At 39.5% G+C, this 15,563-nt stretch overlaps 1 protein-coding gene across 4 annotated transcripts in view; it reads left to right on the top strand.

Moving 5' to 3' along the window:
* FAM114A1 (family with sequence similarity 114 member A1) overlaps positions 1-15,563 on the top strand; it is a 62,142-nt gene that overhangs the window by 38,800 nt on the left and 7,779 nt on the right. For all 4 annotated transcript variants that reach the window (XM_006918930.3, XM_015595022.2, XM_015595021.2 and 1 more), the window contains 5 exons: positions 3,533-3,656; positions 8,643-8,734; positions 10,512-10,673; positions 11,566-11,705; positions 13,635-13,707. In XM_006918930.3, coding sequence (XP_006918992.1) covers positions 3,533-3,656; positions 8,643-8,734; positions 10,512-10,673; positions 11,566-11,705; positions 13,635-13,707 — 591 coding nt within the window. The remainder of the gene's footprint in view (positions 1-3,532; positions 3,657-8,642; positions 8,735-10,511; positions 10,674-11,565; positions 11,706-13,634; positions 13,708-15,563) is intronic.

The raw sequence follows: 15,563 nt of genomic DNA, 5'->3' as shown, positions 1-15,563 counted from the left end.
TATTTTCTTGGCTTAGTAATGATGGAGACTGGGTGCTGTAATAACCGGTGCTAAAAATGCGTGGGTCAAAACCATCAGCAGTTATCCTAACTCTTTTAACTATCCATGATGGGGGTGCCCAGTGGACAGGCAGCTTTTCTGCAGTTAGAGATCCAGGAGCCAGGCTCTGTCTATCTTGTGGCTCCACAGGACCCATCCTAATGTCTGCAAGTCTCTGGCAAGAATACAAGTGGAGACCTATACTGGGGTTGTCAGATTCAGTAAATAAAAATGAAGGATGACTAGTTAAATTTTAACTTTAAATAAACAATGAATATGTTTTTAGTATATTTATGTCCTGTGCAATATTTGAGACACACGCTTACACCAAGAAAATTTTCGTTGTTTATCCGGAATTCAAATTTAACTAAACATCCTATATCTATCTGCCAACCCTCCACATACCAAATATTTAAAAGTAAATTTGGAAATAAACTGTTAAAGAAAATATATTCTATTAACCTGCCTTGACAAATGTACTTTCATAATGACCGGAAGGCCAGGTCCCCATTTAGAATTCTCAGACTCAAATTTCCACACCACCTTCCTGCCTGCTCTCCTCCCTTTATCTCTAGCAATCTCTCTCCTCAAGGAGCCTCATGTGCACATGTGAGGATGCCCTAATTCAAACTCCATCCACATCCCCTGCAAACAGCCACCTCTTGGCCATCTTTGGGCCTAGGCCTTGGGCCAGTGGGTGGTCCCACCATAAGGAGCACAGCCTGAGGAAGAGGTTCATACAGGCCATGGCAGGGAACTTGGAGCATCACCCGGAGAGTGGTTTAGACTGGGGAATGTAGGCTCTAGGTGGGCACATCCCTTTGGCCTGTGTCTAAGTCTAAAATATTGGCTTTTACCGTCTTCCAGGGCCGGCCTGTGTCTAAGTCTAAAATATTGGCTTTTACCATCTTCCAGGGCCTTTCTGTCTTCTTAATCCCATCAGCATAAGGAGAGAGAGTGGAGAGGGGACACTCCCATTTTGTAAAAGCCTTGACCCAGAAATGGTATACACCTCCTTTGCTGACATTCCATTGGCTAAAACTTAGAGTATATGGAAAAATAAGGAATTATTGACATTACTATCTATTAGATCATTTCTAGGCATGGCAATGTGGTGTGCTATAAATCTTAAGGAAAAACTATTTTTATTGCAATTATACTCAATAGTGAATAAAAATAGTAAACAAGAATCTTCAAAATGGCACCCCACACCCCCTTTTAGGGTAAAGTTTTACAAGGTAGAGTGTCTACCCTGTGTCCTTGACAACACTAAGCACAGCACCAAGCACATAGGCACCATTCCACGAATATTTATTGAGGAGTGCATAATTATTTTTTTCTTTTTCTTCTTATTTTATTTTATTTTTTTTATTACGTTTACTGGGGTTTCATTGGTTAATACAATTATATAATTTTCAAGTGTGCATTATAATTTGACATCTCTATATTCTATTGTGTTTACCACTCAAAGTCCAGTTTCCTTCAGTTACCATATATTTGATCCCCTTTCCCCACTTCACTCTCTCCCTACCTCCTTATATTTGCCCCCCTTTAACCGTCTACCTACCCCCTCCTCCTCCACCCGCTACCCTCTGGTAACCACTAGTCCATTGTCCATGTGCATGAGTCTCCGTTTGTTTGTCCTGCTCATTTGTTGCTTTTAGGCTTATATCCCACATTTAAGTGATATGAGGAGTGCATAATTATTTATTATTTATTATTGCATTGAAGTAAATATTCAGTGCACATCACCTTGGCATAATGGGATGGACTGTGAGGAAGCAAAAGAGATGCTATAGTGGAAAGATGCTGACAAAAAAGTTTTTTGCTAAAAAGAATGCTCCCCAGGGAATGCCAAAGCAGGACACCCCACTGCAATCACTCTTGGAGGATGGCCACCCTCCAGAAGACACAGGGAAACAAAAATGTTTCACGTGTGCATGTACAGTTTTACTAAGTGTTATACTCTAACACATTTATTTAATTCCCTTTTTTTGTTGCCAACTAGAAAACTGTTTAGAAATTATATCTGAAATGTAGGAATATAATGTGGGCACACCTAAGTCCCTGAGACCTAAACATGAGTGTATGAGTGGAAATGAAGAGGCTGAACAGGTCAGGGCAAAAAAAAAAGGTGGGGGGGCGGCAGCTGTCACGCAGGGCCTGTTTGCTTCCGCCCGCTGAACTCGGTGGTTAATGGGTTTCGTGCTGACGACTTCCCACCGAGCTTCCTTCCAGAGCCTCGGCACAGGCTGCATTAACAACGTTTAAGAAAATGATGTTCTCACATCCCGGTACCCTCTCTAAATTTCTCACTTACCCTGATGTGAGAATCTCCTACCATAATGAATATTAAAGAGTATTTATTCTAAAGAGCATGGTGGCTCCTCTGCTGGCTCTCTCTCTAGAGCAGTCGGTGGACCTGCAGAATGAAAAAATAAAAGCTTTACTAGTGTAGGCTCATACTTCATTTTTTATATGGTTCTCCTTGTACTTTGACCATTTTGGAAATTCAATTGAATCATCAGCTTCACAGAGGACATCGGCTATCTGTACAAATAATTTTTAAGTGTTTATAAAGGATAATTTCAAAAGAGGGGTCCTGAAGACACTGAGCGGGGAGATCAGCAGTTCAAGGAGGACGTCAGACCTCTGTGAAGCTCCTGGTACAACACCCTCTCGCCTGCCGGGGGGATCGACAGCGCCTCCCCTGGTGCCCCACTGTCACTCCATCCACAACAATCATGGCTTTATTGGTTAACATGGGCCTCCTGCCTCTAGACGGCAAGATCTCTGAGAAAAAAACTGCCCTATGCATTTTTATAACCCCAGTATAATAACCTACATCTACAAGTGTATCCGTATGTATATATATCTGTATATATAAAATGTGACATTTATTTATTTACTTATATGTTTATTTACATGTCTATATATGTGTATGTATATGTGTATGTGTGTATATATAACTTCTTGATTATCCCTACAAATACTTTTTAAAACATTATTTTACCTTGAAACAACTTTAAAAGGTAGATGCTATTAGTCCCCATCTTACAGAGAAGGAAGCTGAGACATAGAAAGGTTAAGTAAATTACACGAGGTCACATAATTGGTGAGGAGCTGATATTTGAAACCAGGGTTTGACACTGAAGTGTGTTTGTAACCACTGTGATAGAAGACCCACCGCCACCATTTATGTAGCATCTGCTGTGTGCATTTGTGCAACATCCTTCACATTCGTTATTTCATTTACTGTACAAAGGATCACAGTGAAGTGTGGATGTCACTTTAAAAATTTAAAAGGCCAAGGGAGCTTATGTAACTTACTCGAAGTTGCAGAGTTAATAGTCAATAAATCCAACATTCAACTCAGCGTTACCTCCCACACCAAGAATTACTTTTTTCCTGGGAGAACTGGGGAGAGGTGTATGTACATGTTATTAATGAAAAGAAAGGATGGCAGTTATGCTGACCTATTTCTTTTTTTTAGGTTCAGTCATTTTTAGCATCGTTTGATGGAGAGAAGCTGGAACTCTTAAAAAATGACCTAATTTCCATTAAAGACATCTTTGCAGCCAAAGAATTAGAGAATGAAGAGAATCAAGAAGAACAAGGTAAAGGGAAAGAATCAGTTAACGGCAAGGCAAACTGTTGATATAATCCCTACAAAACTGTATTAAATAAGCACAGTCCTTTGAACGAGGTGGGATTATTTAATTCAGTGCTCCTCCTTCCCACTTTCAAACCACGCCGTGCATCTGCTCTCGTTGCAGGAGCTGGTCACGTTGATCTATAATTCGCTCTTTCACTGGGCAGGAACTCCTGAGGCATCTTTATGTCTGTGGTGTCCAGCACAATTCCTGGCACACGGCAGGCACGCAATAAATGCATATGGTCAAATGAACAAGGGGCACAAAGTGCCAAACAGAGCCCCGATGACCATAGTTTGTGCTCCGATGTCTAATTTTTTATCTGCATGTGGAAGTTGTTGAATGTGATTGATGTTGATGGTGGGCAGGTCTTTCAATGAATTTCTTTTTATATGTTCTTCTCTCTTTTAATTTATATGCGTAGGAGTTAGGGTGTACTTGTAGGTGGTCTACGCTTCACCCAAAAAGTACAGTTTCGACAAAGACACCAAGTGCACCAGGATGTGATGTGTCAGTTTGCCGATTGCTGAACTGAGTCAGGTGTAGTGTCCCAATAATGTCCTCAAAGTTGGACATGCTTATGATTAGGTTGTCCATTTGAGAGCAGAATACAGTAAAACATTTGCTATGTACGTGGAAAATGACTTCTTACCGATATTATCACCAAGCACTACAACCGTATTTGTTCTGTGTAGGTTATGCTAAAAGGTCAAGCCACCGTGGACACACCAGGGCTGGCTTCTAGGACCATCTGAAACATTTTCACCTGTAAAATGGAGATACTGATACATATTTCGAAGGGCTATTGTGAAGATCAAATTAGATAATATATGTAAGTCATATATTACAGTGCCTGGCACGGGACACAGAACTGCTCAAAAATGTTAGGTGTGATTATTAAAGTGCTAACACAATGCCAAGAAATAGTAAAGGTGCAATAAATTGTAACTTATTTTTATGATCACACTTGTTATTACCTACACACAGAGTAGTGATAATGTTCATCCGTACTGTCAACAGCTTGAAGCGTTTTGCGCCGAGGTGTGTTGCATACCTTTAATCAGAGCTTGAACACAAGAGCTCCAATACATAAGCCTCAGTGCTCAGGACAGAATAATTCTAAGCTTTTGCAAACTGTCATTCAAATATCATCTCCTGCTTTAGCCCACATACCGACCTTTATGTGCCTTCAGTTCAACAAACGTTATGCTCATTGCATCAAAATAGAAGAATCAATCATACTGAAGCCTAGAAAGAGGCCAATATCAAAGAGACTGTTGGAGAATGTTTTTAAGCATTTGTTTGTTTCTACAAAGTCACAAAGAATGACGGCCTTGTCTTTGTTTTAATAATGAAGAAATGAAGATACTAGCTGTCAAAGGTCATGCCGTTAGTATTCTGGATTCAAGATGAACTAATATAGATGCCTCTTTTCCAGAGTAACAATCACCAAAAAGAACCAGGCTATTTCTCTTCAGTTTCTTAATGCCTGAGGTAGACCTTAATCCTATTAGAGGTTCATTCAGAAAGGATAATAAAAGGATCCAAATTCCCCCAAACAGTAAAAAGATATTGTTGCAGTGGATGCCTGAACCCTATATATACTGTTCTTTTAAATTTATATATACATATACATATAAAGAAAACACTTTATGGCTTCTCTTTGGCATATCCAAATTGCCAGCATCACTACTCTTATGCTTTGAGTCCATCTTTAAGTACAATAAGGGTTAATTTGAACACAAGCACTGGGAGACCAAGACAGTCACACTGATAACCGAGATGGCTACTAAGTGACTAAAGGATGAGTCTAGGGTGGGATGGAGCAAGAAGGCACAAGATTTCATCACACTACTCAGAACCTTGGCATATCCAAATTGCCAGCATCACTACTCTTATGCTTTGAGGCCATCTTTAAGTACAATAAGGGTTAATTTGAACACAAGCACTGTGAGACCAAGACAGTCACACTGATAACCGAGATGGCTACTAAGTGACTAAAGGATGAGTCTAGGGTGGGATGGAGCAGGATGGCACAAGATTTCATCACACTACTCAGAACCCTGTCATCTCCCGTAATATATCCATTTTTCCCAAAGGGCATCTCTAGATTATCAAACCACTATTAATTTTAATTAATTTAATAAATAAATGTCATTCAAACACTTAAAGAAGAACTGGGAGAAAAGCAGAGAGGGGTTGTCATTAAATCAATTCAATTATGATGGAGTGCGACAAGTCCAGAAAGGTGGAAGGATTATCGAAAAGCTATAGAGAAGAATTTTAACAGTGGGGTTAAGCAGACAATCCAAGAGCAAAACTCTGGGAGAAACCTGAACATTTACATCAAAAAAAATTTTTTTTATAAGCACTTAATAGGCTCTTTTCTCTTTTTATTGCTTAGGTAAAGATCTTAGCCATATGTACAGATCAAGAGGTGTAGTAATAGGTATTCTTTGTTGCAATATTTTTAATCATCTGTTTTTATCTACTTCCATTTTCCTCTGTGATTTCTTTTTCCTAAAATATTTGCCAGAAGCTATTGGTGTATTTTCCTGTTTTATAGAATGAATGCACATTTAAAAGCTGGGGCTGCACAAAATACTTCTATCCTAATTTAGTATTGATTACTCCCAAATATTTTTAACCTCTCTATGTTATATTCTTGTAGCCCATAACAATATAGTTACATAAAACTTTAGTGTTACAAAATACATTCACATTTGTTGTATTATTTGTTCCTTGCAACATTGCTAAAGACGAGATGGGTGGGTTTTATTGTCCTAAATTTACAGAATAGGGTTTGGAAGCTGAGAAGTCCTGTGACTGGCCTCAGGTCACTCAGCCACTAAATGTAAGAGCTGGAGTAGAACCCACACCTTCCAAGTCTCAGTCCAGGCCTCTTTCTGCCCCATTACACTGCCTCCTGCAGAACGAGAAGGACTAGGCGGTTTGGGTATGAGACCTTGTTGACACTGCCCTGATGTGCCCCTGCCCTTCTTACTATGACTACCTAAAAACTTTGGCTCAGCAGAGAGACAAAGAATTACAGCCTTTGGTAAAATCAATCTCCCTTCCCCACCTCCACCCCACCCCCAAGCTCTCACTTTGTACATGTGACTAATGCCTTCTCACTCTTGAAGGCTCTGTTCAAAAGTCCCCTCCTCCAGGAAGCCTTCTGAACACCCCTCTGAGGACTGGATTAGGTGCTGCAAAAGCCTCCTCAGTCAGAGCACTTACCTCTTTGGCCTATAATGACTTGCTTCTGTACCTTCATCATTAACAATGAGAGCCATCTTTCTCTCTACTATCCCCACGCCCTGCTGCGGCCACCTTGGCTTCCTTGCTGTCCCTAAAAAGCTGGGCACACTTCCTCCTGGACTCTGCCCTGGGGACACCTCAGCCTGGCAGGCTCTTCCTTCTCATCTGGTGTGTCTCACACCTGTCTTCCCCCAGGTCATTACTCAGACAGCACCTTCTCAGCTGCCCTCCCATTTAATTCCTAACCTCCAGCTGCCTCTGTTCCTCTTCCTTGGTATATACACCTCCATAAAAAAAAAATCTTATCACCTGGCACAGGTGTTTTACTTATCTATTTTGTTTATTAATCTGTCTCCCCCATGAGACTATATGAATTAGAGTTAATGATAAGCTGATTAAGCCAAATGTTTTGAACAAAGACCTACAAGTTACCCTGGCTGTCTTCAGGCGCTGTTCATTAACTGTTTTGTCTATAAAACAGAAAAAAACAAGTGTTAGATACAGTGTTTCTCACAAGGCTTAGTCTTCTCTGAAGCTACTGCCTTCACCCACTGACATTAGCCAGAGTATTTCCTTCTCAGAAGGTGTGGAGATCATGTATTCAGAACACATTAATGGTGCTTTTATTCTCCACAAACTGGTGGAAAATCCATTGTGGAATCAGTTCTTTAGCACCTATCACACACTTTTAAGATGGCCTAAAAAATGGCCTCAGCTTGTAGATATAAATGAGAAAAATAAGATTGTCACTTTTAAAGATCTCTCTTCTTTATTGCCCACCAATGATATTAATTTATTTTTAATATACATTATATGTAACATGTTATATAATATATAATCAATATATTATATATGATATAATTTATTAATAAATTACTTATTTAATAAATATTCATTTTAGCACCTATTATGTTCCAGGCACCGTGTTAAATGCTCTGGATTCAGGAATAAGCAAAGCAAATACTTTCTCTGTCCTTAAGTAGCTTCCAGTCTGGAAGTAAACTTTACTTACTTTCTTTGCTGCAAAACCTGCACGTAGCTCTTTAGCTTAGACGCACACAGGCAGATGGACCGCTTTCTGTCCTGATAACAGTAACGTGACAAGTAAGTGGCAGAGCTGGGTTCAAACGGTAAGGGAAGACATATCATTAAGAAATACTGTAGGACCAGACAGGTATCCTAGGAAACCTTGGGAAGTTTCTCCAGAGATAAAATGTTGTTACATCAGAGAGTAGACGATCCATCGACTAATCCTGCTTGCTCAGCATTGTGGCTCTGTGGACATAAAAGGGTGCCCTGGGTATCATTCAGATTGCAATGTTAAGCATAATACTCTAAGTCATAAATACAGTGTTGTCCCAGGTCGCACAGCTCTGAGAAAGGTCACTCATTTGTTCATTCAGTCATTCTCTCAACAAACAGCTACTGACCACCTACGCGATAAGTCCCTCCCTGCCCTTGCTCTGCCTTCAGGCCAGCCTGGAGACGCCCCAGCTAGCACTGCAAGCAGCAAGGCTCCTGCAGCCCCCATCCAGCAGCAGCCTGCTGCCTCATTGCTGTGCTTACAAATGGGGGAAACTCATCTTTGCCCAGCAGCTGGAGGGCAGGCTATAAGGTTGGGGCAGCTGCCACATTCTGAAAGATAAAAAATAAATCATGCTTCTGAATTCTGTCATCTTTTATTTCTAGGCTCAGAAGAAAAGGGAGAAGAATTTGCTAGCATGCTTACAGAGCTTCTCTTTGAATTACATGTTGCAGCCACACCTGACAAACTCAATAAGGTCAGCACCATCTGAGTCAGAGTTTTTGTTTTTTAAAAGAAAAGTCTCAGTTATAAAATTCCAGACATCTACCTGAAATGGAAAAACCCCAAACCCCAAATGGCACATGAATGGAGGGAAGTCTGAGGTCAGTAATTAAGATTTGAGGAGGCAACATAATGAAATGTGATGGTTGAGAACATGCTAGACTGTGTCAGGAGACCTGCATTTTAGTTGCAACTTCACTAGCTAATTACATTGTGACCTTGAACAAGTCACTTCTCCTCTAAATAGATTTTTTATATCGGAGCAGTGGTTATCTTCAGCATAGGGGAGGTAGGAGGGGTACAGAATCACCAAGGGGCTTTTTTCAAGTTCCATCTTCCTTCCCCCACTAAAGTGACACCCCAGAATCAGAGAGAAGAAGCACATCAGCCAGGTCAACCCCATCTCCCCTCCCTCCTGCAATGCTAGTGCTACCTTGTATCTAAGAATGTCCCAGCTCTAATGGTCTGGGTTCCTCTAACAGTGCCACAGTATGTTTTGCAAGTTAGTACAAGGTCATGCTGTGAAGTTTCTTAATGAGGACACTGATCATTAATTACTTAAAACTGTGTCATTTGTCCTATCTCTCTCTCTGTTTTCCCAGTCTTCTCTTTAGTGAGCAGTAGTTGACACTGGCCCTCATTTATCAAAGTGGGCAAGAAAAAGGCAGAATGAGGAGGCAGTGAGGAGGAGAGATGAGTAATTTCTTTATCTCTGATAGAGGTCATTGATTCTGGCAGGTCAGTGACTTGAACACAGTGGGAAATTGCCTCATTCATCTCTGTGCAGCACCTGCCACTGCTCAGGGAGTGTGTGTGGTGTCCCCAAGGCCTCACTGGTTTGTTTACATAGTCAGGTAAACCTTTGTCTCTAAAAGAGGGCACACCAAGGATAGTGTTGTTGTCTCCCCAGATCTTCTTGCTGTTAACTTGCCATTCAATACTCTCATGTATTTAACTTCGACGTGTAAGCTTTAAGATGAGAAGTTAAGTTTAGCATAAGCTCAGATACAACTTTCACTTAAGCAAACAGCTTAAACTATAATGACAAAAGCTAGATGCGTCTCCCTTTCTAAATTCAGGGAATAACGGATAGGGAAGGTGATTTCTGCTTGTTCAATTCAGCCATAAGTTTTTAGGCCACGGGTGGCTCAAACTGCACTCCTGTGCAATTAAATTAGTTGCAGAGTGACACCATGTCGTTCCAACAGCTTTCTTTCCTAGCCTTTGAGGTCGGAAGAAGTGGCATGGCTGGAGAAGAGCAGAGCCATCTTTCATCCTCCCAGTGTGATGTCTTATTAGGTTCATGAAACATGAAGGGCTTCATGAGACATATCAGATGAGGAAATTTGCTTTGGCAATGACCCTGGCTAAATCTCTAACCTATACATATATAAAGTCCTGTTATTCTTTTATAGTCGGTCATGAAAAGTGAAAAAAGTATACCATCACTCTTTCAAGATGACTGCCATTTTCATCCTTGTCTGAGTATCCTTTTAGAGAGCTTCTTAAAAAGTCCTCCAGCCCTGTCATCTTCTGTCCATACTGTCCATTGTGTTCCCTTTTCTTACTTTATATTCACCCAAAAGCAACAACAAGATGTCTTTAAGGAGGTTAAGGAATTGCCTATCACTCTTTGTACGGAGACCCACCCTGGAAGGTTTAGGGCAACTCCATCCTACTCTTAGGATTGGAATTTCTTAGTTTCCATATTGGCACAATAAACATATCGCTTTGCGTGGGGGCCTTTGCAGGCCATGAAAAAAGCTCATGACTGGGTGGAGCAAGATCAAACCATGGTGCCAGTGGATGTGATGGAAGAGTCAGAGGAGAAAACTACGAAGGAAGAACAGGAAGAGAAACCCGAAAACCCCAAAGAAGACAAAAAAGAAGACGGGAGAACTAAGACAGTTGAGGTAAATTTATTTTAGATTGTCCACCCAAAGAGCAGTATTATTATGTTCATTTTATTAGCAGCCTGATTTTAAGTGAGAGAAGCCATTTCATTTTCATTTGTATCCTGTTCCATATCGTAAAAATATGAGTATTAATATAATAAACACTAAAATTTCTCTGTGCTAAGCCAATCCATGACTTGGCACAGGTATTTTAAGTTTTCTCCATAGCCCTACAATTATAATTTCAAGGAAAAGAGATCTTTAAGAACATAGTTGATTTATCTTGAGGGTGAAATTCCGTCTTATATGCAAATTTGTAACCATGAAATGTCTTTGTGCTCCATAACTAATGAGGTAATTGAAGCTTTTTCCAAAAAAAATTGTATTGCCATAGTCTTTATTCTGTAGTTTAATAAATACACGAGTGTAATTTATATCCTCCCTAGGTTCAAAAATGAATTTGTGATAACGTCATCTTACATTGAATTTTATTTTTAGAGGAAGTAATTTTCAAAATTAGATCACTCTAAGAAAAGTGTTCACTGAGGACTGTTCATCCAGCCGCCCTTCCGCACGCATCTTGAGCACCTGCCTGTTGTGCGCCCAGCACTGCACTGGGAGCTGGGGCAGAGCCGAGAATGAGGCTGGCTGTGTCCCCAGGGACCTGGCGGCACTTCCGTCTTATGGCAGCATTTCCACTTAGAAAAGTCTTAGATGTGCTCATTAATCTTTGGGTAAACTTTTCCAGGTTATATTTGGGTTCTTTTTCAAGAATTTCATATATATCTATATACACACACACACACGCACACACCCATGTATACATACATATATATATTTATATCACATGTTTTTTTTAAAAAGCATTTGCTCAGTGAATAATTTTATTACTTGCATTCACTTATTTCAGGAAGTATACATGCTGTCCATTGAAAGTCTGGCAGAAGTAACAGCACGCTGTATCGAACAGCTTCATAAAGTAGCAGAATTAATTCTTCATGGACAAGAAGAGGAAAAACCAGCTCAAGATCAAGCAAAAGTTCTGATAAAGTAAATGTTATTTTTAATTTAAAATTCAATTTTTTATACACGTGCCATTCAAATACACACACACACACACACACACACATCTCTATACACTCATTCACCTCTCTGGCTAACTGCTCTTTGCTTATTACTGCATTTGGCATTATGGGTTGGGGAGCAAATTTTTAGCGGAAGAACCTTCCAAAAATTCAATATCAGTGTCTTTGTATTACTGGTGGCAATTTTCCCCACTTGTAAAGATTTGTCATCTAGTCTAGATTGTCATATCTAAATATGTGAAAATCAAAGATATAAGAACTGTACATTCCTGCCCTTAATATGTCTAGAAAAAATAGACACTTACCTTCAGTGTATAGAAGGAAGAAGAAAAGGCAAAATAGGAAAAGTTTAGAATATTCAGGAAAACATCTAAGTGCTATTTTATGTTTACTGTACCGATTTGAAAGAGGAGGGCTAACGTTCAGAAGTCCCTGAGTATAGGTAGCTCTTTTCTGATTTCCAGCCCTGACTGTCCCGTCTTTACCAAGCTTCACAGCAAAGGGTAATAAGGCCTCACATCTGTCTGTATAAGAGGTGCCTCTCCACCCACTTGCCCCCAAATATACACAGAATGGCTCTGGGCTATCTCCTAGCATGACTCCTGACCCTTCCTGCAGATACATTTTGGGTGAAGGGATGGATGGATGGATAGATGAATGGATAGATGAATATCGTTCAATAAACTTGAATTCATAACTTAGATAAGGACCCCTATTTCTCAAAACAAAATTTACCTCTGCTGACTTTACTAGATTTTTTAACATGTAAGACTCTTACTTAGAATTATTGTTTTTCTAATGGTGTTTTAATCACTATTCATAAAAGTCATATATATTAATTATTTTTAAAAATCTGACAACACCCACATTGTTAGATGATTAGATTGTTTTCAGTTTTGTCATCATCTGTAATGTTATGACAAACATTGCTTTGGTGAAATACTTGTGATCTTGCATTATTTTCTCGGATAAAGTCCTAGAAGTAGATGGCTGGAAGAAACGGAGTTTTGATATGTCTTAAAAACATATTCTATAGGATCTTTATTTTGAGGCATCCAATAAAAACATAATCAAAATTTCAAGACACCTGAGTTTGAATTCCAGTTCTGTCACTTATTACTGCAAGTCCTAAGCAAATTACTTAATCTTCTTTTTATAAATAATTTTTTTTATTTTTCAGCTACTGTTGGCATATAACATTATATTAGTTTCAGGTATACAGCATGGTGATTAGATATTTATATAACTTACAAAGTGATCACCCTGATAAATCTAGTACCCATCTGACACAATACATAGTTCTTAGAATATTATTGACTATATTTTTTATGCTATACTTTACATCCCCGTGACTCTTTTGTAGCTACCAATTTGCATTTCTTAATCCCATCCCTTTTCTCACCCATTCACCTTACTTAACCTTCTTAAATGTCAGTTTCTTCATCTATAAAATGGGAATAGTAATATACCCTATGAGGTCACTATGGGTATTAAATGTGAGTATGTATACATAAGTATTTAACATAGTACCTCCATGCATGTTCATTATTATATAAAAGTGACCAAAAGTCTGGAGAAAATCCACTTGGCAAAAGTCTTATACCTTACTACATGTGGAGCTCAAGACTGCTATTTTCCTACATGTGGTTTTGATTCCAAAAAGGTAAGCTGAGTTACCTTTACATGTTCTTTAATGAAGCATGTAAAGAAAACCAGTATTAGATTAAACTGCATTTGTGAATCATGAAAGATTATTGAGAAAAACATTTCTACAGAGCATCTTCAAGCTTGTGTGCCATTCTTTTAAGTGGAATACTATATTTATTATCTTTATGGTTAACTTATTTTACTTTATTAAAAATCCCAAAACTAATTTTTTTTTTTTTAATTTCAGATTAACTACTGCAATGTGCAATGAAGTGGCCTCCTTATCGAAGAAGTTTATGAATTCCTTAACCATGGTTGGGGTAAGATTACAGTACTAATTCTTTTTTCACCTTTTTAGGGGAGATAGGTCTCTGAGGGGTCCTGAGGAAAAGTGGAGAATGCAGTGCCTTCTTTGATGGCTCCACAAAACAGAAGCGCTGCCATAACATTTACTAAAACCAGGCCAAGAGCACCTTCTCTAATGACAGGCAGCTTAAAGCTCTCATCTGGCTGGGTATAAGCCCTGACGCTGCCACGTCAGACATCTGAGATGCTGGGTGGGTTTTCAAACCACTCTGAGTGATTTTCTTTCTTTCTTTCCTTTTTTAAGTGTCAAGTGAAAGTTCCTTCCATTACTTAATATCTGGGATGTATAATTCAAGATTCTTTATTAAAATAATTAATTTTGAATATTTGCATTCACTGTTGCAAATATTGCCCTCAGAACCTATTTGATAAGCCACCCAAGATGAAAAGTTTCTCGAACTTTTTTGTGACACTTCAACTTTAACCAAAAGAAAAATATTTGTTTTACCAATTGTCTTAAGTGTCTCCTCAGCAATGAGTCACATTATATGACCACACCTTAGTGGGATGGAAGAAGACAAATGGAAAGAAATCATTTTTAACCTTTCTACTTTTTCTTTTAAAGCCCTGGGTGTAAGGGCAGATGATTCTTTCTATGAGAAACCGCAGGTTTTACTTCCTGTTTTAATTAGAATGTCTTTTGGTTACAAATGTATTAGTTTCCTATGGCTGCTATAACAAGTATCACAAACTAGGCAGCCTAAATGCAGAAGTTTATTGTCTCACAGTTCTGGAGGCTGGAAGTGTGACATGAAGGTGCTGGCAGGGCCAGGCCTGCTCTGAAGCCTCTAGCGGAGCATGGTTCCTGGCTTCTCTCAGCTTCTGGTAGCCACAGGCATCCTTTGGCTTGTGGCAGTGTAACTCTCACCTTTTTCTTCCTCTTCACATTGTCCTCCTAAGTGCATGTCTATGTCTAAATTTCCCTCTTCTTATAAGGACAGTAGTCATATTGGATTAGGGTGTGACCAGTATGACCTCATCTTAACTAATTACACTTGCAATGACCCTATCTTCACATAAGGTCACATTCTGATGTATACTAGAGGTTAGGACTTCAACCCGTCTTTTTAGAGACACAATTCAAGCCATAGCAGGAAGTAACAGAAATAAGCTCTAAATAATGCAGACAGAAAAAGGACTTTATTAAAAGCAGTGGAGGAATGTGAATAGCTGTGGGGACCCAACACCAGGGCTCATGTATCCTGTCGCTAAACTGTCACCATTAATGGGACACAACTAGAGCAGTTCCCGTTTCTCTCCATTCAGATTCTGGGTTCCTGGGTGAGAGGATTTGAAAGGCTCATCAGCAGGGGTCATCCCATGCATACCATACCTCTAGGTATCACCAGTAGTGACTGGGGACAGAGTTCTATCATGTAGACCTCCCTGGCTGCTAGGGTGCACCCCACCCCCACCCCAACCCCAGGCAAAAGGCAGTTCTCGAAAAAAGTGGAAATGATTGTGGAACTGTCAGGTGTGTGTCTCCCATAGTTCTACAAGTGACTCATGATAAGGGGTGAGCTATATACCATCATTTCTTCTGGTTGTCTAGGAATCCGGTTTATTCCTCCTATTTTATAAAACATTAGCTTTTATATTTGTCTAATTTTAGGTTTTCAGCAATAGAGCATCACAGTATGCAGGCAGAGTGAAGGGGCAAGTGGAAGCTCATTGATGTGACAGGCTCAGTAAAATGCGTTTATGTCCTCACTGTTGTCTAAGTTAACTGACACCCATGGACTTTGGTGTAACTGCTGGGTTTACAGAGAGGTGTGAGATCTTAATCAGCATGGGATGGCCTCAGCGACTT

The sequence above is a fragment of the Pteropus alecto genome, unplaced genomic scaffold (genome assembly GCF_000325575.1).
Source record: "Pteropus alecto unplaced genomic scaffold, ASM32557v1 scaffold5, whole genome shotgun sequence".
Taxonomy (NCBI): domain Eukaryota; kingdom Metazoa; phylum Chordata; class Mammalia; order Chiroptera; family Pteropodidae; genus Pteropus; species Pteropus alecto.
This window is presented reverse-complemented; position numbering and strand designations above follow the sequence as displayed.